The sequence below is a fragment of the Chiloscyllium punctatum genome, chromosome 28, assembly GCF_047496795.1.
Source record: "Chiloscyllium punctatum isolate Juve2018m chromosome 28, sChiPun1.3, whole genome shotgun sequence".
In the NCBI taxonomy this organism is placed as follows: domain Eukaryota; kingdom Metazoa; phylum Chordata; class Chondrichthyes; order Orectolobiformes; family Hemiscylliidae; genus Chiloscyllium; species Chiloscyllium punctatum.
Genome location: NC_092766.1, coordinates 6,576,102 through 6,596,938, shown reverse-complemented (window position 1 = coordinate 6,596,938; position 20,837 = coordinate 6,576,102). Strand labels below are relative to the sequence as shown.

At 52.2% G+C, this 20,837-nt stretch overlaps 1 protein-coding gene across 1 annotated transcript in view; it reads left to right on the top strand.

Annotated features, from left to right (window-relative positions):
- Nucleotides 1-20,837, top strand: part of LOC140453938 (small conductance calcium-activated potassium channel protein 3-like) — a 131,428-nt gene that overhangs the window by 49,134 nt on the left and 61,457 nt on the right. The window contains 1 exon segment of the mRNA XM_072548799.1: nucleotides 1,878-2,296. Within this exon segment, the coding sequence (XP_072404900.1) occupies nucleotides 1,878-2,296 (419 nt within the window).

The following is a 20,837-nucleotide window of genomic DNA, read 5'->3' as shown; positions in this document are numbered from 1 at the left end:
CCTTTGATGTGAAGGGCAGTGCTTGTCACTGGCCACTCGGGTGTTTTCCTTTCTTCCTAGTGGTGGAAATTTGAATAAAGATTCATGCACCTTGTGTCTCTCACTGTGTCTCACACCTGCACACACACACACAACCTGGGTGCTGGGGGAAAAATAAGCACTACCGCAGTTAGGCAGTAGTGTGGGGGTTAAAATTTAAAAAAACAGGAGTCTCCAACATCCTGACACTCTGAGAGCTTAAAAAAAACAAAAAAAAACTGGAGTGTTTAGATAAATAACTGTCAGAGGTGCTGTTCACTCTGAGAGCTGGCTCTTGAGGGAGCTGGACCAGTAAATAAAAGAGGAAAAAGAAGAAACAGGAATGTCTGACCACCTGCCCCTCTTCCGCAGTTATGTTAGAGCCCGGGTGTCTCTGGAGAAGGAGCACACGGTATCCACCAACGCCGTTAAGCTGTTCATGGAGAACTGGGCACTGCAGGGAGCTGAGTGTATTATTTCCCTCTCCAACTCTATTTTGATTTAATTCCCTTCCCCCCCCTTCACTGTTTGATCACACAGCATTGCCCTTTGATGTGAAGGGCACTGCTTGTCACTGGCCACTTGGGTGTTTCCTTTCTTCCTAGTGGTGGAAATTGAATAAAGATTTGTACAAAAAAAAAGAAACAGGAATGTCAGACATCCTATTTGCTCTGAGAGCTGGCTCTGAGGGAGCTGGATCAGTGTCAAGGACTTTCCACATGTAAGTAAAGGGAGACTTGGTGACGGGATACCAGCCTGTGTGAAATTATTTCAAGGGGAAACCGGAGTACCTAGCAGAAATGCATGCAAACACATGGAGAACCCCACACAGGGGTTGCCCGAGGGTGGAATTAACCCGGGTCCTTGTCCCTGTAAGGTGGCAGTGCTAACCACTGAGCCACTGTGATGCTCCTTGCTATTCTCATTTCACTGCAAGATTTCCCCCCTCATGCCACCTCCTTTCAATCCTGCCGGTGAGGAACTTTTCACACGGGGTTGGGTTATAGGAAGCTGATCATAAGGATATTGCCCATGATGGGTAAGGATATTAGAATGTCAGTCCCAGGGGCCTTGGCTTGTCTTTGACAAGTAATGCAGTGCAGTTTGGTCAGCGTGCTGAGCAATCCTCCTCATCTCTCACTGTGAGATTCTGAACAGGGCAAAGGGCAGGAAGGAATAAGCAGTAAACTGGCAGCTGACTGATGACCTCTGAACAGAGCAGATCTTCCGGCTTTTCTCATTGCTCATCTAGCTGGAGAATATTACAGCAAAGAAAGAGGACACTCAGCCCAACAAAGCCATACCACATCTCTAGCTAGTTAATGACAGCAAAGCATATGGGGGATATGGCATTGAGGTCGATTATCAGCTATGATCTAGAATGGCAGTATAGTCTCAAAGGGCTGAAAGGCCTCCTGTTATGTTCCTATTTATCCAATATCCTTTTGAAAGTTACCATTAAGCCTATTCCATCATCCTTTCAGACACTATGTTCCAGATCATCACTCACTGTAAAAAAAATTCTGATCCCCTCCTAGTTCTTTTGAGAATTATCTTGAATTTATGTCCTTGGGTTATTCACTGAAACATTTTCTCATTGTCTCCTCGACCAGAACCCAATGAAATAATTGAAAACCTGTTTTAAACCTCCCTGCAGGCTTCTTAAGAACAATTCCAACTTCTCCACATATCCAAAGCCCCTCAAGTCTGGTTTAATCTCCTCTCCGAAGCCTTGAGATTCTTTATAAAGTGTAGTGACCAGAACACAGCTGGGAAAAGGCCAGTGATTTGCACAACATAACTTTGAAAAGTCTTTTTCCCATGTTCTACAGAACCCTCTGTCCTGTTCTGTCTTGCAGCTTTTCATGATAGATAATGGAGCTGATGATTGGAGGATCGCTATGACCTACGAGCGGATTTTCTTTATCAGCTTGGAGATGGTGGTGTGTGCCATTCACCCGGTACCTGGCCGTTACATATTCCATTGGAAAGCCCGGCTGGCATTCTCCTACACACTGTCCGAGACCTGGGCTGATGTGGACATCATCCTCTCCATTCCAATGTTCCTTCGGCTCTACCTCATCGCCCGGGTCATGCTGCTTCACAGTAAGCTCTTCACAGACGCCTCGTCGCGCAGCATCGGGGCGCTGAACAAAATCAATTTCAACACACGCTTCGTCATGAAAACTCTCATGACCATCTGCCCAGGCACGGTGCTCCTCGTCTTCAGCATTTCATTGTGGATTATTGCAGCCTGGACAGTCCGTGTCTGTGAGAGGTAAGGGTGGAAGGCAATTGGCTGTTCGGGTGTGGGCATAGGCATGGACTTGGTGAGGTAGGGGACAGTCAGTGCTCCATTCTTCCCCACATCTTGTGGGAACGGGCCCCCATTATCCCCCAATCCATGTGGGAGCAAGTCCCCCATTCTAACCCACACCCAGGTGGGAGTGCGTCCCCCATTCTAACCCACACCAGGTGGGAGTGCGACCCCCATTCGAACCCACACCAGGTGGGAGCGAGTCCCCCATTCTAACCCACACCAGGTGGGAGTGAGTCCCCCATTCTAACCCACACCCAGGTGGGAGTGCGTCCCCCATTCTAACCCACACCCAGGTGGGAGTGAGTGCCCCATTCTAACTGACATGAAGTGGGTGCGATTTCCCCATTTTAACCCGCACCTGGCGGGAACACGTCTCCCATTCTAACCCACACCAGGTGGGAGCGCGTCCCCCACTCTAACCCACACCAGGTGGGAGCGAGTCCCCCATTCTAACCCACACCAGGTGGGAGCGAGTCCCCCATTCTAACCCATACCTGGTGGGGGTGAGTCCCCCATTCTGACTCACACCAGGTGGGAGCGAGTCCCCCATTCGAACCCATACCAGGTGGGAGCGAGTCCCCCATTCGAACCCACACCAGGTGGGAGCGAGTCCCCCATTCGAACCCACACCAGGTGGGAGTGAGTCCCCCATTCTAACCCATACCAGGTGGGAGCGAGTCCCCCATTCGAACCCACACCAGGTGGGAGCGAGTCCCCCATTCGAACCCACACCAGGTGGGAGCGAGTCCCCGATTCTAACCCACACTAAGGGGGAGCGAGTCCCCCATTCGAACCCACACAAAGTGGGAGCGGGTTCCCCACTCTAACCCACACCAGGTGGGAGTGCGTCCTCCATTCTAACCCACACCAGGTGGGAGCGAGTCCCCGATTCTAACCCACACTAAGGGGGAGTGAGTCCCCCATTCTAACCCACACAAAGAGGGAGCGAGTTCCCCATTCTCACCCACACCAGGTAGGAGCGAGTCCCCCATTCTAACCCACACCAGGTGGGAGTGAGTCCCCCATTCTAACCCACACCAGGTGGGAGTGAGTCCCCCATTCTAACCCACACAAAGAGGGAGCGAGTTCCCCATTCTAACCCACACCAGGTGGGAGTGAGTCCCCCATTCTAACCCACACAAAGAGGGAGCGAGTCCCCCATTCTAACCCACACAAAGAGGGAGCGAGTCCCCCATTCTAACCCACACTAAGGGGGAGTGAGTCCCCCATTCTAACCCACAAAAAGTTGGAGCGAGTCCCCCATTCTAACCCACACAAAGTGCGAGCGAGTCCCTCATTCTAACCCACACAAAGAGGGATTGAGTGCCCCATTCTAACCCACACCAGGTGGGTGCAGGATGCCCATTCGAACCCACACCAGGTGGGAGCGGGTTCCCCATTCTAACCCACACCAGGTGGGAGTGAGTCCCCCATTCTAACCCACACAAAATGGGAGCGGGTTCCCCATTCTAACCCACACAAAGTGGGAGCGAGTCCCCCATTCTAACCCACACAAAGTGGGAGCGAGTCCCTCATTCTAACCCACACAAAGAGGGATTGAGTGCCCCATTCTAACCCACACCAGGTGGGTGCAGGATGCCCATTCGAACCCACACCAGGTGGGAGTGCATCCTCCATTCTAACCCACAAAAAGTGGGATCTAGTCCCCCATTCTAACCAACACAAAGTGGGAGCGAGTCCCCCATTCTCACCCACTCCAAGTGGGAGTGAGTCCCCCATTCTACCCACATGAAGTGGGAGCGATTGCCCCACTTTAACCCACACCAGCTAGGATTGCGACCCCACTCTAACCCACACCATGTGGGAGCGAGTCCCCATTCTAACCCACACAAAATGGGAACGAGTCCCCATTCTAACCCACACCAGGTGGGATCGAGTCCCTCATTCTCACCCACACAAAGAGGGAGCGAGTCTCCCATTCTAACCCACACAACATGGGAGCGAGTCCCCCATTCTAACCCACACAAAGTGGGAGCGAGTCCCCCATTCTAACCCACACAACATGGGAGCGAGTCCCCCATTCTAACCCACACAACATGGGAGCGAGTCCCCCATTCTAACCCACACAAAGTGGGAGCGAGTCCCCCATTCTAACCCACACAAAGTCGGAGCGAGTCCCCCATTCTAACCCACACAAAGTCGGAGCGAGTCCCCCATTCTAACCCACACAAAGTCGGAACGAGTCCCCCATTCTAACCCACAAAAAGTGGGATCTAGTCCCCCATTCTAACCAACACAAAGTGGGAGCGTGTTCCCCATTCTAACCCATACCTGGTGGGGGTGAGTCCCCCATTCTGACTCACACCAGGTGGGAGCGAGTCCCCCATTCGAACCCACATCAGGTGGGAGCGGGTTCCCCATTCTAACCCACACAAAGAGGGAGCGAGTCCCCCATTCTAACCCACACCAGGTGGGAGTGCGTCCTCCATTCTAACCCACACCAGGTGGGAGCGAGTCCCCGATTCTAACCCACACTAAGGGGGAGCGAGTCCCCCATTCTAACCCACACAAAGAGGGAGCGAGTCCCCCATTCTAACCCACACAAAGAGGGAGCGAGTTCCCCATTCTCACCCACACAAAGAGGGAGCGAGTCCCCCATTCTAACCCACACCAGGTAGGAGCGAGTCCCCCATTCTAACCCACACAAAGTCGGAGCGGGTCCCCCATTCTAACCCACACCAGGTGGGAGCGAGTCCCCCATTCTAACCCACACCAGGTGGGAGCGGGTTCCCCATTCTAACCCACACCAGGTGGGAACGAGTCCCCCATTCTAACCCACACAAAGTGGGAGCGAGTCCCCATTCTAACCCACACAAAGTCGGAACGAGTCCCCCATTCTCACCCACTCCAAGTGGGAGTGAGTCCCCCATTCTACCCACATGAAGTGGGAGCGATTGCCCCACTTTAACCCACACCTGGTGGGAACAAGTCCCCCATTCTAACCCACACCAGCTAGGATTGCGACCCCACTCTAACCCACACCATGTGGGAGCGAGTCCCCATTCTAACCCACACAAAATGGGAGCGGGTTCCCCATTCTAACCCACACCAGGTGGGATCGAGTCCCTCATTCTCACCAACACAAAGAGGGAGCGAGTCTCCCATTCTAACCCACACAACATGGGAGCGAGTCCCCATTCTAACCCACACAACATGGGAGCGAGTCCCCCATTCTAACCCACACAACATTGGAGCGAGTCCCCCATTCTAACCCACACCAGGTGGGAGCGAGTCCCCCATTCTAACCCACACAACATTGGAGCGAGTCCCCCATTCTAACCCACACCAGGTGGGAGCGGGTTCCCCATTCTAAACCACACAACATGGGAGCGAGTCCCCCATTCTAACCCACACAACATTGGAGCGAGTCCCCCATTCTAACCCACACAAAGTCGGAGCGAGTCCCCCATTCTAACCCACACAAAGTCGGAGCGAGTCCCCCATTCTAACCCACACAAAGTCGGAGCGAGTCCCGATTTCTAACCCATAAAAAGTTGGAGCGAGTCCCCCATTCTAACCCATAAAAAGTTGGAGTGAGTTCCCCATTCTAACCCACACCAGGTGGGGGTGAGCCCCCGATTCTCACCCACACCAGGTGGAAGCGATTCCCCCATTCTAACCCACACAAAGTGGGAGCGAGTCCCCCATTCTAATTGACATGAATTGGGAGCGATTTCTCCATTATAACCTGCACTTGGCAGGATCAAGTCTCCCACTCTAACCCACACCATGTGGGAGCGAGTCCCCGAATCTAACCCACACCAGTTGGGAGCAAGTCCCCCATTCTAACCCACACAAAATGGGTGCGTGTTCCCCATTCTAACCCACACTAAGTGGGAGCGAGTCCCCCATTCTAACCCACACTAAGTTGGAGCGAGTCCCCCATTCTAACCCACACTAAGTTGGAGCGAGTCCCCCATTCTAACACACAATAAGTTGGAGCGAGTCCCCCATTCTAACCCACAAAGAGTTGGAGCGAGTCCCCCATTCTCACCCACTCCAAGTGGGAGCGACTCCCCCAGTCTTACCCACACAAAGTGGGAGCATGACCCCCATTCTAACCCACACAAACTGGGAGCGAGTGTCCCCATTCTAACCCACACCAGGTGGGAGTGCGTCCCCCATTCTAACCCACAACACGTGGGCGCGAGTCCCCCATTCTCACCCACACAAAGTGGGAGCGAGTCCCCCGTTCTAACCCACACAAAGTGGGAGCAAATCCCCCGTTCTAACGCACACCAGGCGGGAGCAAGTCCCCCATTCTCACCCACTCCAAGTGGGAGTGAGCCCCCCATTCTACCCACATGAAGTGGGAGCGATTGCCCCACTTTAACCTGCACCTGGTGGGAACAAGTCCCCCATTCTAACCCACACCAGCTCGGAGCGAGTCCCCCATTCTAACCCACACAATGTGGGAGCGAGTCCCCATTCTAAACTACACAACGAGGGACCGAGTTCCCTATTCTAACCCACATCAGGTAGGAGCGAGTCCCCCATTCTAACCCACACAAAATGGGAGCGATTTCGCCATTCTAACCCACACCAGGTGGAAGCGAGTCCCCCATTCTAACCCACACAAAGTGGGAGCAAGCCCGCATTCTAACCCACACTAAGTTGGAGCGAGTCCCCCATTCTAACCCACACTAAGTTGGGGCGAGTCCCCCATTCTAACACACAATAAGTTGGAGCAAGTCCCCCATTCTAACCCACAAAGAGTTGGAGCGAGTCCCCCATTCTAACACACAATAAGTTGGAGCAAGTCCCCCATTCTAACCCACACTAAGTTGGGGCGAGTCCCCCATTCTAACACACAATAAGTTGGAGCGAGTCCCCCATTCTAACCCACAAAGAGTTGGAGCGAGTCCCCCATTCTAACCCAAACAAAGTGGGAGCAAGTCCCCCATTCTAACCCACACAAAGTGGGAGTGAGTCCCCCATTCTAACCCACACAAAGTGGGAGCGAGTCCCCTGTTCTCACGCACACAAAGTGGGAACGAGTCACCCATTCTAGCCCACACCAGGTGGGAGCGAGTCCCCCATTCTGACCCACACCAAATGGGTGCGAGTCCCCGATTCAAACCAACACCAGTTGGGAGTGAGTCCCCCATTCTAACCCACACCAGGTGGGAGTGAGTCCCCCATTCTAACCCACACCAGGTGGGAGTGAGTCCCCCATTCTAACCCACACCAGGTGGGAGTGAGTCCCCCATTCTAACCCACACAAAATGGGAGCGAGTCCCCCATTCTAACCCACACAAAGTGGGAGCGAGCCCCCATTCTAACCCACACTAAGTGGGAGCGAGCCCCCATTCTAACCCACACTAAGTTGGAGCGAGTCCCCCATTCTAACCCACACTAAGTTGGAGCGAGTCCCCCATTCTAACCCATACTAAGTTGGAGCGCATCCCCCATTCTAACCCACAACACGTGGGCGCGAGTCCCCCATTCTAACCCACAACACGTGGGCACGAGTCCCCCATTCTCACCCACACAAAGTGGGAGCGAGTCCCCCGTTCTAACCCACACAAAGTGGGAGCAAATCCCCCGTTCTAACGCACACCAGGCGGGAGCAAGTCCCCCATTCTCACCCACTCCAAGTGGGAGTGAGCCCCCCATTCTACCCACATGAAGTGGGAGCGATTGCCCCACTTTAACCCGCACCTGGTGGGAACAAGTCTCCCATTCTAACCCACACCAGGTAGGAGCGAGTCCCCCACTCTAACCCACACCATGTGGGAGCGAGTCCCCATTCTAACCCACACAAAGAGGGACCGAGTTCCCTATTCTAACCCACACCAGGTAGGAGCGAGTCCCCCATTCTAACCCACACCAGGTGGGAGCGAGTCCCCCATTCTAACCCACACCAGGTGGGAGTGAGTCCTCCATTCTAACCCACACAAAGTGGGAGCGAGTCCCCCATTCTAACCCACACAAAGTGGGAGTAAGTCCCCCATTCTAACCCACACCAGGTGGGAGCGAGTCCCCCATTCTAACCCACACAAAGTGGGAGCGAGCCCCCTGTTCTCACGCACACAAAGTGGGAACGAGTCACCCATTCTAACCCACACCAGGTGGGAGAGAGTCCCCCATTCTAGCCCACACCAGGTGGGAGCGAGTCCCCCATTCTGACCCACACCAAATGGGTGCGAGTCCCCGATTCTAACCAACACCAGTTGGGAGTGAGTCCCCCATTCTAACCCACACCAGGTGGGAGTGAGTCCCCCATTCTAACCCACACCAGGTGGGAGTGAGGCCCCCATTCTAACCCACACCAGGTGGGAGTGAGTCCCCCATTCTAACCCACACCAGGTCGGAGTGAGTCCCCCATTCTAACCCACACCAGTTGGGAGCGAGTCCCCCATTCTGACCCACACCAAATGGGTGCGAGTCCCCGATTCTAACCAACACCAGTTGGGAGTGAGTCCCCCATTCTAACCCACACCAGGTGGGAGTGAGTCCCCCATTCTAACCCACAAAAAGTGGGAGCGAGCCCCCATTCTAACCCACACAAAGTGGGAGTGAGTCCCCCATTCTAACCCACACCAGGTGGGAGCGAGTCCCCCATTCTAACCCACACAAAGTGGGAGCGAGCCCCCATTCTAACCCACACTAAGTGGGAGCGAGTCCCCCATTCTAACCCACACTAAGTTGGATCGAGTCCCCCATTCTAACCCACACTAAGTTGGGGCGAGTCCCCCATTCTAACCCACACTACGTTGGAGCGAGTCCCCCATTCTAACCCACACTAACTTGGATCGAGTCCCCCATTCTAACCCACACTAAGTTGGAGCGAGTCCCCCATTCTAACACACAATAAGTTGGAGCAAGTCACCCATTCTAACCCACAAAGAGTTGGAGCGAGTCCCCCATTGTAACCCAAACAAAGTGGGAGCAAGTCCCCCATTCTAACCCACACAAAGTGGGAGTGAGTCCCCCATTCTAACCCACACAAAGTGGGAGCGAGTCCCCTGTTCTAACGCACACAAAGTGGGAGCGAGTCCCCCATTCTAACCCACACCATGTGGGAGCGAGTCCCCCATTCTAACCCACACAATGTGGGAGCGAGTCCCCATTCTAACCCACACAAAGAGGGAGCAGGTTCCCCATTCTAACCCACACCAGGTAGGAGCGAGTCCCCCATTCTAACCAAAAAAAGTCGGAGCGAGTCCCCCAATCTAACCCACAAAAAGTTGGAGCGAGTTGCCCATTCTAACCCACACTAAGAGGGAGCAATTACCTCATTCTAACCCACACAAAGTGGGAGCAAGTCCCCCATTCTAACCCACACCAGGTGGGAGCGAGTCCCCCATTCTAACCCACAAAAAATTGGAGCAAGTCCCCCATTCTAACCCACACAAAGTGGGAGCAAGTCCCCCATTCTAACCCACACAAAGTGGGAGCGAGTCCCCCATTCTCACCCACAAAAATTTGGAGCGAGTCCCCCATTCTAACCCACACTAATTGGGAGCGAATTCCCCATTCTAACCCACACAAAGTGGGAGCGAGTCCCCCATTCTAACCCACACAAAGTGGGAGCGAGTCCCCCATTCTAACCCACACCACGTGGGAGCGAGTCCCCCATTCTAACCCACAAAAAGTCAGAGCGAATTCCCCATTCTAACCCACACCAGTGGGGGTGAGCTCCCGATTCTAACCTACACCACCTGGGAGCGAGTCCCCCATTCTAACCCACACAAAGTGGGAGCAAGTCCCCCATTCTAACCCACACCAGGTGGGAGCAAGTCCCCCATTCTAACCCACACCAGGTGGGAGCGAGTCCCCCATTCTAACCCACAAAAAGTCAGAGCGAATTCCCCATTCTAACCCACACCAGTGGGGGTGAGCTCCCGATTCTAACCTACACCACCTGGGAGCGAGTCCCCCGTTCTAACCCACACAAAGTGGGAGCGAGTCTCCCATTCTAACGCACACCAGGCGGGAGCGAGTCCCCCATTCTAACCCACACAAAGTGGGAGCGAGTCTCCCATTCTACACACATTAAGTGGGAGCGAGTCTCCCATTCTAACGCACACCAGGCGGGAGCGAGTCCCCCATTCTCACCCACCCCAAGTGGGAGTGAGTCCCCCATTCTACACACATTAAGTGGGAGCGATTTCCACCTTTAACCCGCACCTGGCGGGAACAAGTCTCCCATTCTAACCCACACCAGCTAGGGGCGCGTCCCCCACTCTAACCCACACCATGTGGGAGCGAGTCCCCATTCTAACCCACACAAAGAGGGAGCGAGTTCCCCATTCTAACCCACACCAGGTGGGAGTGAGTCCCCCATTCTAACCCACACAAAGTGGGAGCATGTCCCCCATTCTAACCCACACAAAGTGGGAGCGAGTTCCCCATTCTAACCCACACCAGGTGGGAGTGAGTCCCCCATTCTAACCCACACAAAGTGGGAGTGAGTCCCCCATTCTAACCCACACAAAGTGGGAGTGAGTCCCCCATTCTAACCCACACAAAGTGGGAGCGAGTCCCCCATTCTAACCCACACCAGGTGGGAGTGAGTCCCCCATTCTAACCCACACAAAGTGGGAGCGAGTCCCCCATTCTAACCCACACAAAGTGGGAGCGAGTCCCCCATTCTAACCCACACCAGGTGGGAGCGAGTCCCCCATTCTAACCCACACAAAGAGGGAGCGAGTTCCCCATTCTAACCCACACCAGGTGGGACCGAGTCCATCATTCTAACTCATATAAAGAGGGAGCGAGTCCCCCATTCTAACCCACACCAGGTAGGAGCGAGTTCCCCATTCTAACCCACACAAAGAGGGAGCGAGTCCCCCATTCTAACCCACACAAAGAGGGAGCGAGTCCCCCATTCTAACCCACACAAAGAGGGAGCGAGTCCCCCATTCTAACCCACACTAAGTGGGAGTGAGTCCCTCGTTCTAACCCACAAAAAGTTGGAGCGAGTCCCCCATTCTAACCCATACTAAGAGGGAGCGAGTCCCCCATTCTAACCCACACAAAGTGGGAGCGAGTCCCCCATTCTAACCCACACCAGGTGGGAGCGAGTCCCCCATTCTAACCCACACCAGTGGGGGTGAGCTCCCAATTCTAACCTACACCACCTGGGAGCGAGTCCCCCATTCTAACCCACACAAAGTGGGAGCGAGTCCCCCATTCTAACCCACACAAAGTGGGAGCGGGTACCCCCATTCTAACCCATAAAAAGTTGGAGCGAGTCCCCCATTCTAACCCATTAAAAGTTGGAGCGAGTCCCCCATTCTAACCCACACAAAGTCGGAGCGGGTCCCCCATTCTAACCCACACAAAGTGGGAGCGAGTCCCCCATTCTAACCCATAAAAAGTTGGAGTGAGTTCACCATTCTAACCCACACCAGGTGGGGGTGAGCCCCCGATTCTCACCCACACCAGGTGGAAGCGAGTCTCCCATTCTAACCCACACCAAGTGGGTGCGAGTCCCCCGTTCTAACCCACACAAAGTGGGTGCAAGTCACCCATTCTAATGCATACCAGGCGGGAGCGAGTCCCCCATTCTCACCCACACAAAGTGGGAGCGAGTTCCCCATTCTAACCCACACAAAGTGGGAGCGAGTTCCCCATTCTAACCGACACAAAGTGGGAGCAAGTTCCCCATTCTAACCCACACCAGGTGGGGGTGAGCCCCTGATTCTCACCCACACCAGGTGGAAGCGATTCCCCCATTCTAACCCACACAAAGTGGGAGCGAGTCCCCCATTCTCACCCACACAAAGTGGGAGCGAGTCCCCCATTCTAACCCACACAAAGTGGGAGCGAGTCCCCCATTCTCACCCACACAAAGTGCGAGCGAGTTCCCCATTCTAACCCACACAAAGTGGAAGCGATTCCCCCATTCTAACCCACACAAAGTGGGAGCGAGTCCCCCATTCTAATTGACATGAATTGGGAACGATTTCTCCATTATAACCTGCACCTGGCGGGATCAAGTCTCCCATTCTAACCCACACCATGTTGTAGCGAGTCCCCAAATCTAACCCACACCAGTTGGGAGTGAGCCCACGATTCTAACCCACACCAGTTGGGAGCGAGTCCCCCATTCTAACCCACACAAAATGGGAGTGTGTTCCCCATTCTAATCCACCCCAGATGGGAGCGAGTGCCCCCATTCTAACCCACACAAAGTGGGAGCGAGTCCCCCGTTCTAACCCACACAAAGTGGGTGCAAGTCACCCATTCTAATGCATACCAGGCGGGAGCGAGTCCCCCATTCTCACCCACTCCAAGTGGGAGCAAGTCCCCCATTCTACCCACATGAAGTGCGAGCGATTTCCCCATTCTAACCCGCACCTGGCGGGAACACGTCTCCCATTCTAAACAACACCATGTGGGAACGAGTCCCCATTCTAACTCACACCAGGTGGGAGCGAGTCTCCCATTCTAACCCACACCAAGTGGGTGCGAGTCCCCCATTCTAACCCACACAAAGAGGGAGCGAGTCCCCCATTCTAACCCACATAAAGAGGGAGCGAGTCCCCCATTCTAACCCACACAAAGAGGGAGCGAGTTCCCCACTCTAACCCACACTAGGTGGGAGTGAATTCCCCATTCTAACCCACACCAGGCGCAGGTGAGCCCCGATTCTAACCCACACCAGGTGGGAGCAAGTCCTCCATTCGAACTGACATGAAGTGGGAGCGATTTCCCCATTTTAACCCGCACCTGGTGGGAACAGGTCCCCCATTCTAACCCACACCAGCTAGGAGCGCGTCCCCCACTCTAACCCACACCATGTGGGAGCGAGTCACCATTCTAACCCACACAAAATGGGAACGAGTCCCCATTCTAACCCACACAAAGTGTGAGCGAGTTCCCCATTCTAACCCACACAAAATGGGAGCGAGTTCCCCATTCTAACCCACATCCGATGGGAGCGCGTGCCCCATTCTAACCCACACCTGGTGGGGATGAGTCCCCTAAGCTAACCCACACCACGTGGGAGCAAGTCCCCCATTCTAACCCACACAAAGTGGGAGCGAGTCCCCCATTCTAACCCACACAAAGTGGGAGCGAGTCCCCCATTCTAACCCACACAAAGTGGGAGCGAGTCTCCCATTCTAACCCACACAAAGTGGGAGCGAGTCTCCCATTCTAACCCACACAAAGTGGGAGCGAGTCCCCTGTTCTAACCCACACAAAATGGGAGCGAGTCCCCCATTCTAACCTACACCAGGTGAGAGCAAGTCCCCCATTCTAACCCACACCAGGTGGGAGAGAGTCCCCCACTCTAACCCACACCAGGTGGGAGAGAGTCCCCCATTCTAACCCACACCAGGTGGGTGTTGTCCCCCTTTCTAACCCACACCATGTGGGAGCGGGTCCCCCATTCTAACCCACACAAAGTGGGAGGATGTCCCCCATTCTAACCCACACAAAGTGGGAGGATGTCCCCCATTCTAACCCAGACAAAGTGGGAGCGAGTCCCCCATTCTAACCCACACCAGCTGGGAGCAAGTCCCCTGTTCTAACCCACACCAGGCGGGTGCGAGATCCCCCATTCTAACCCACACCACGTAGGAGCAAGTCCCCCATTCTACCCACACCAGATGGGAGCGGGTTCCCCATTCTCACCTGCACCAGGTGGGAGCTAGTTCCCCATTCTAACCCAGACAAAGTGGGAGCGAGTCCCCCATTCTAACCCACACAAAGTGGGAGCGAGTCTCCCATTCTAAACCACACCAAGTGGGAGCGAGTACCCCATTCTAACCCACACAAAGTGGAGCGATTCCCCCATTCTTATCCACACAAAGAGGGAGCAAGTTCTCCATTCTAAGCTATACCAGGTGGGAGCGAGTCCCCCATTCTACCCCACACCAGGTGGGTGCAGGTTCACCATTCTAACTCGCAACGGGTGGGAGCTAGTTCCCCATTCTAACCCACACCAGGTGGGTGTGCGACCCCCATTCTAACCGACACTAATTGGGAGTGAGTCCCCCATTCTAACCCACACCAGGTGGGAGAGAGACCCCATTCTAACCCATACCAGGTGGGAAGGAGTCCCCCATTCTAACACACACCAGTTGGGAGCGACTCCCCCATTCTAACCCACACCTGTTGGGAGCAAGACCCCCCCTTCTAACACACTCCAGGTTGGAGCAAATATCCCATTCTAACCCAGACAGACAGACACACACACACAGGCACTATGGCTCAATTCCTGCCTTGGGTGGCTGTTTGTGTGGAGTTTGCACATCCTCTCTGTGTTTGCTTTACTTTCCTCTGGGTGCTTCAGTTTCCTCCCAGAACCCAAGGATGTGCAGGTTAGGTGAATTGGCCATGTAAAAATTGCCCGTAGTTCAGCAAAGTGTAGGTTAGGTGTATAAGTCTGCAGTAAAAATAGATCAGTAAGGGAATTGATCTGGGTGGTTTACTCTTTGCAGGGTCAGTGTGGAGTTGTTGGGCCAAAGAGCCTGCTTCCACACTAGAGGGATTCTATACCATTCTATGTCGTACACACGTTCATACAGACAAACTATTGAGGATAGAGACTGACACAGTGAGGCAGCGGGAGACGTAGACTCACACGCACAGACAACTATTGAGGAGAGAGAGGAAGGCAGTGGGAGGTGTACACACACAGGCAAACTAGTGAGGAGAGAGAGTGAGGCAGTTGGAGGTGTACATACACAGACAAATTATTGAGGGGAGAGACTGACACAGTGGGCCAGTGGGAGATGTACACTCACACAGAGAAAATCGTGAGGAGCGAGACTGACACAGTGGGGTGTGAAAGATGTATATACACACACACACACAAACTAATGAAGAGAGAGACTGACACGTGAGTGTCGGGCAATTGCCTGTGTGGCATTTGCACATCCTCCCCGTGTCTGCGTGGGTTTCTTCTGGGTGCTCCAGTTTCCTCCGGGTGCTCCGGTTTCCTCCCAGAATCCAAAGATGCATTGGTTTGGTGAGTTGGCCATGGTAAAATTGCCTATAGTTCAGGAATGTGATGGTTAGGTGTATTAGTCTGGGGTAAATGTAGAGCAGTAGGGGAATGGGTCTGGGTGGGTTACCCTTTGCAGTGTCAGTGTGGAGCTGTTGGGCCGAAGGGCCTGTTTCCACACTGTAGGGATTCTATACCATTCTATGTCTCACACACACACTCACACAGAAAAACTATTGAGGAGAGATACGGACACAATGAGGCAGTGGGAGATGTAGACACACACACATTGACAAACTATTTTGGAGAGAGACTGACACAGTGAGGCAGTGAGAGATGTGCACACACACATACACACACGCACATACACAGAGAATGTGAGGAGACAGACTGACACAGTGAGGCAGGGGGAGATGTACACACACATATAACACACACACACGCACATACACAGAGAACAGCGAGGAGACAGACTGACACAGTGAGGCAGTGGGAGATGTACAAACACACAGAAAAACTTGTGAGGAGTGAGACTGACACAGTGAGGCAGTGGGAGATGTACACACTCTCCCTCTATCTCTCTCACACACAGACACAGACCAACCAGTGAGGAGAGAGAGTGAACAGTGAGCCAGTGGGAGATGTGTACACACACACACACACACACAAAATTAGTGAGGGGAGAGACTGAAACTGTGAGGCAGTCAGAGATGAACATACACACACACAGAAACTGGGGAGGAGTGAGACTGACACAGTGAGGCAGTGGGAGATGTATATATACACACACACACAAACTAGTGAGAACTGAGACTGACACATTGGGGGAGTTTCTCTGTGTGTGTGTACATTGCCCACTGCCTCACTGTGTCAGTCTGTCTCCTCAGTATTCTCTGTGTATGTGTGTGTGTGAGTGTATGTGTGTGTGTACATCGCCCACTGCCTCACTGTGTCAGTCTCTCTCCCAAATGGACAAACAGTCAGACAGACAGACAGACACACATATACACCGTAGTGAGGAGAGAGACTGACACAGTGAGGGAGAGGGAGATGTACACACTCACACAGACAAATTAGTGAGGAGACAGACTGACACAGTACAGTACCGGGTGCTCTGGTTTCCTCCCACAGTCCAAAGATGTGCAGGTCAGGTGAATTGGCCATGCTAAATTGCCCGTTGTGTTAGGTAAGGGGTAGATGTAGATGTAGGGGTATGGGTGGGTTACGCTTCGGCGGGACGGTGTGGACTTGTTGGGCCGAAGGGCCTGTTTCCACACTGTAAGTAATCTAATCTAATCTAATCTAATCAGCAGTGGTAGATGGACACACACACACACACACACACACAGACACACACTAGTGAGGAGAGAGACTGACACAGTACAGCAGTGGTAGATGGACACACACACACACACACACACACAGACACACACTAGTGAGGAGAGAGACTGACACAGTACAGCAGTGGTAGATGGACACACACACACACACACACACACAGACACACACTAGTGAGGAGAGAGACTGACACAGTGGGGCAGTGGTAGATGTGCACTCACACACACACACACACACACAAAACTAGTGAGGAGAGAGACTGAAACTGTGAGATGTATACACACGCACATACGGTGTGCGGCACAGTGGCTAGCTCTGCTGCCTCACAGTGCCAGGGACCCAGGTTCAATGTGCGTCTCGGGCAACTGTCTGTGTGGAGTTTGCACATCCTCCTGGTGTCTGTGTGGATTCTCATAGGTGCTCTGGTTTCCTCCCAGAATCCAAAGATCTGCAGGTTAGGTGAATTGGCCATGTTAAAATTGCCCATAGTTCAGGAATGTGTAGGTTATGTGTATTAGTCTGGGGTAAATGTAGGGCAGTTGGGGAATAGGTCTGGGTGGATTACTCTTTACAGGGTTGGTGTGGAGTTGTTGGGCCGAAGGGCTTGTTCTACACTATCCTATTCTATGTCTCACATACACACTCACACAGAAAAGCTATTGAGGAGAGAGACTGACACAGTGAGGCCATGGTAGGCATAGACTCACACACACAGGCAAACTATTGAGGAGAGAGAGTGAGAGTGAGGCAGTGGGAGACGTCCACACGCATACATAGACAAATTATTTGGAAGAAAGATTGACACAGTGAGGCAGTGGGAAATGTATACATACACACACACATAGACAAACTATTTTGGAGAGAGACTGACAATGAGGCAGTGGGAGATACACACACACACACACACACACACACACACAAACTAGTGAGGAGAGAGACTGACACAGTGAGCCAGTGGGAGTTGTAGACACACACACACACACACACACACAGACAAACTAGTGAGGAGAGAGACTGACACAGTGAGGCAATGGGAGATGTACATTCACACACACAGGCAAACTAGTGAGGAGAGAGACTGACACAGTAAGGCAATGGGAGATATACATTCACACACACAGGCAAACTAGTGAGGAGAGAGACTGACACAGTGAGGCAATGGGAGATGTACATTCACACACACAGGCAAACTAGTGAGGAGAGAGACTGACACAGTGAGGCAATGGGAGATGTACATTCACACACACAGGCAAACTAGTGAGGAGAGAGACTGACACAGTGAGGCAGTGGGAAATGCACACTCACAAACTAGTGAGGAGAGAGACTGACACAGTAAGGCAATGGGAAATGCACACACACAAACTAGTGAGGAGAGAGACTGACACAATGAGGCAGTGGGAAATGCACACTCACAAACTAGTGAGGAGAGAGACTGACACAGTAAGGCAGTGGGAAATGCACACTCACAAACTAGTGAGGAGAGAGACTGACACAGTAAGGCAATGGGAAATGCACACTCACAAACTAGTGAGGAGAGAGACTGACACAATAAGGCAGTGGGAAATGCACACTCACAAACTAGTGAGGAGAGAGACTGACACAGTAAGGCAGTGGGAAATGCACACTCACAAACTAGTGAGGAGAGAGACTGACACAATGAGGCAGTGGGAGATAGACACACACACACACACACAAACAGACACACACAAACTAGTGAGGAGAGAGACTGACACAATGAGGCAGTGGGAGATAGACACACACACACACACACACACAAACAGACACACACAAACTAGTGAGGAGAGAGACTGACACAATGAGGCAGTGGGAGATGTAGACACACACACACAAACAGACACACACAAACTAGTGAGGAGAGAGACTGACACAATGAGGCAGTGGAAGATAGACACACACACACACACACACACAAACAGACACACACAAACTAGTGAGGAGAGAGACTGACACAATGAGGCAGTGGGAGATAGACACACACACACACACACACACACAAACAGACACACACAAACTAGTGAGGAGAGAGACTGACACAATGAGGCAGTGGGAGATGTAGACACACACACAGACAAACTAGTGAGGAGAGAGACTGACACAGTGAAGCAGAGGGAGAAGTGCACTCACAGACACAGACAAACTAGTGACCAGAGAGACTGCCACAGTGAGGCAGTGGGAGATGTACACTCACACAGACACAGATAAACACACATACACAAACTAGTGCGAGAAAAATTGACACAGTGAGGCAGTGGGAAATGTATACACACAGACTGACACAGTGGAATTCTGGGAGATGTACACATGTATTGATGAATTGTTCAAGAGACAGGCAGGGACAGATGCAAGGAGGGAAGGAGAAACACCCACACAAACAGAAGGAAAGATTCCCGTTCTCATACAGAAAATAAACAAGGAGAGAGACAGATGATGAGAGTCAGATGCAGTGAGAAACTCTTGGACTTGTGTAGTTGTGTAATTACTACCTCGTGCATTTTGTTGCCCACAGCAGTAGAAATCATGCCAGTATTGAGAGAAATTGCCCAGTCAGTCCCACATTAAAGGCTGTTGACTCACCTTGACTAGATTTGAGATGACTGCTCAAGAATATGTTTGTGGGTCTTATGTGAGCTCCCATTGCAATATTGAAATGCTTGGTATTGATTTTGAGGTATTCTCTCTGGGTTAATGGGATAACTTATGTTCCCAGATTTCAGGGATTTGCAAACCAAACAAGAATGGACTAAGTGACCCCAACACATGGGCTAAAGCCTTGTTGTCAAACGAATGCATAAATCAACACATTTGGCTGATGCTCTGTTCCCCTCCAGTTTCTCTGAGTCATACCAGTCACTCACTCTTGTCTGCACATCATCCTAAACACGCAAGACTAAAAATGTAAGCTGGCCAGAGAACTAAGCTTCATTTCAAAACTTGAGTCCAAAACCCAAGACATGGCTCTCAGTGCAAGACTGAGGTGCTGTTCAACTGTGATAGCTGCATTTTCATATAAGCCGATTAAACCATCTGTCTGAATTAAAGACCCTGCTGTATGATTCAGATGAGAGTTGGAGATTCTCCAGTGTTCTGGGTCAATACCTGTCCCTCAAACTAACATCACTGAAACAGATGTCCTAGTCATGGAATTATTTGGGACCTTGCTCAGTACAAAACGCCTGCAGTGTTTCCCTACAGAATAATACTCATTGTTCTTCATTGCAATTCATTTGCTTTGGGATCTTTCCGAAAGATCCAGAAGGCCACTATATAAAGAAATCTTTTCTTTTTCATTTTGAGCCACAGAGTAATTGTCAAGTGACAAGTTAATTCAGTCCAGCAGCACCAGAACTATCCCATCTGTAACACTCATTCCATTAATTGAGTTTGCTGTGACGAATCCCAGTTATAACCAGGTTTCAAAGACATAGCTTAAGGCTGAAATCTCTGTTGCCTCAAGACTGAAACAACTTTATTCAATTTCACACTGCATTTATGTTTACAAAACTAGTGAATGTTTTATTCTTGCCAGACTGAAAAAGATAGACCAGTACAGTTACAGTCCATGTGTGGTCAATAAAACTAACCACTATCACTTATGAGGGATCTTGACAATATCTTGAGAGATAAAAACAAACTCTAGAACCCTAAACTGCCAGAAAGTTACAGCCTCAGGCTCCACTCTGTAACTTTAAGCACAAACTCTGGGACAACACTGAAGGAGTGCTGAAGTGTCAGAGAGGCAGGCTGCCCTATGATCTGATTAAAAGGCAGTGCATACTTGAGGGGCTGAGTGGGAGGGGAGGCACTGAAGATGTGTTATGCTATCAGAAGGTTGGCACTGAGGGAGTGCTGTGCTGTCAGAGGGTCAGTGCTGAGGGAGTGTTGCATTGTCGGAGGGTCAGTGCTGAGGGAGTGCCACACTGTTGGAGGGTCAGTGCTGAGGGAGTGTTGCATTGTCGGAGGGTCAGTGCTGAGGGAGTGCCGCACTGTTGGAGGGTCAGTGCTGAGGGAGTGCTGCATTGCCGGAGGGTCAGTGCTGAGGGAGCGGGCACTGTCGGAGGGTCAGCGCTGAGGGAGCGCCGCACTGTCAGAGGGTCAATGCTGAGGAAGCGGGCACTGTCGGAGGGTCAGTGCTGAGGGAGTGCCGCACTGTTGGAGGGTCAGTGCTGAGGGAGTGCTGCATTGCCGGAGGGTCAGTGCTGAGGGAGCGGGCACTGT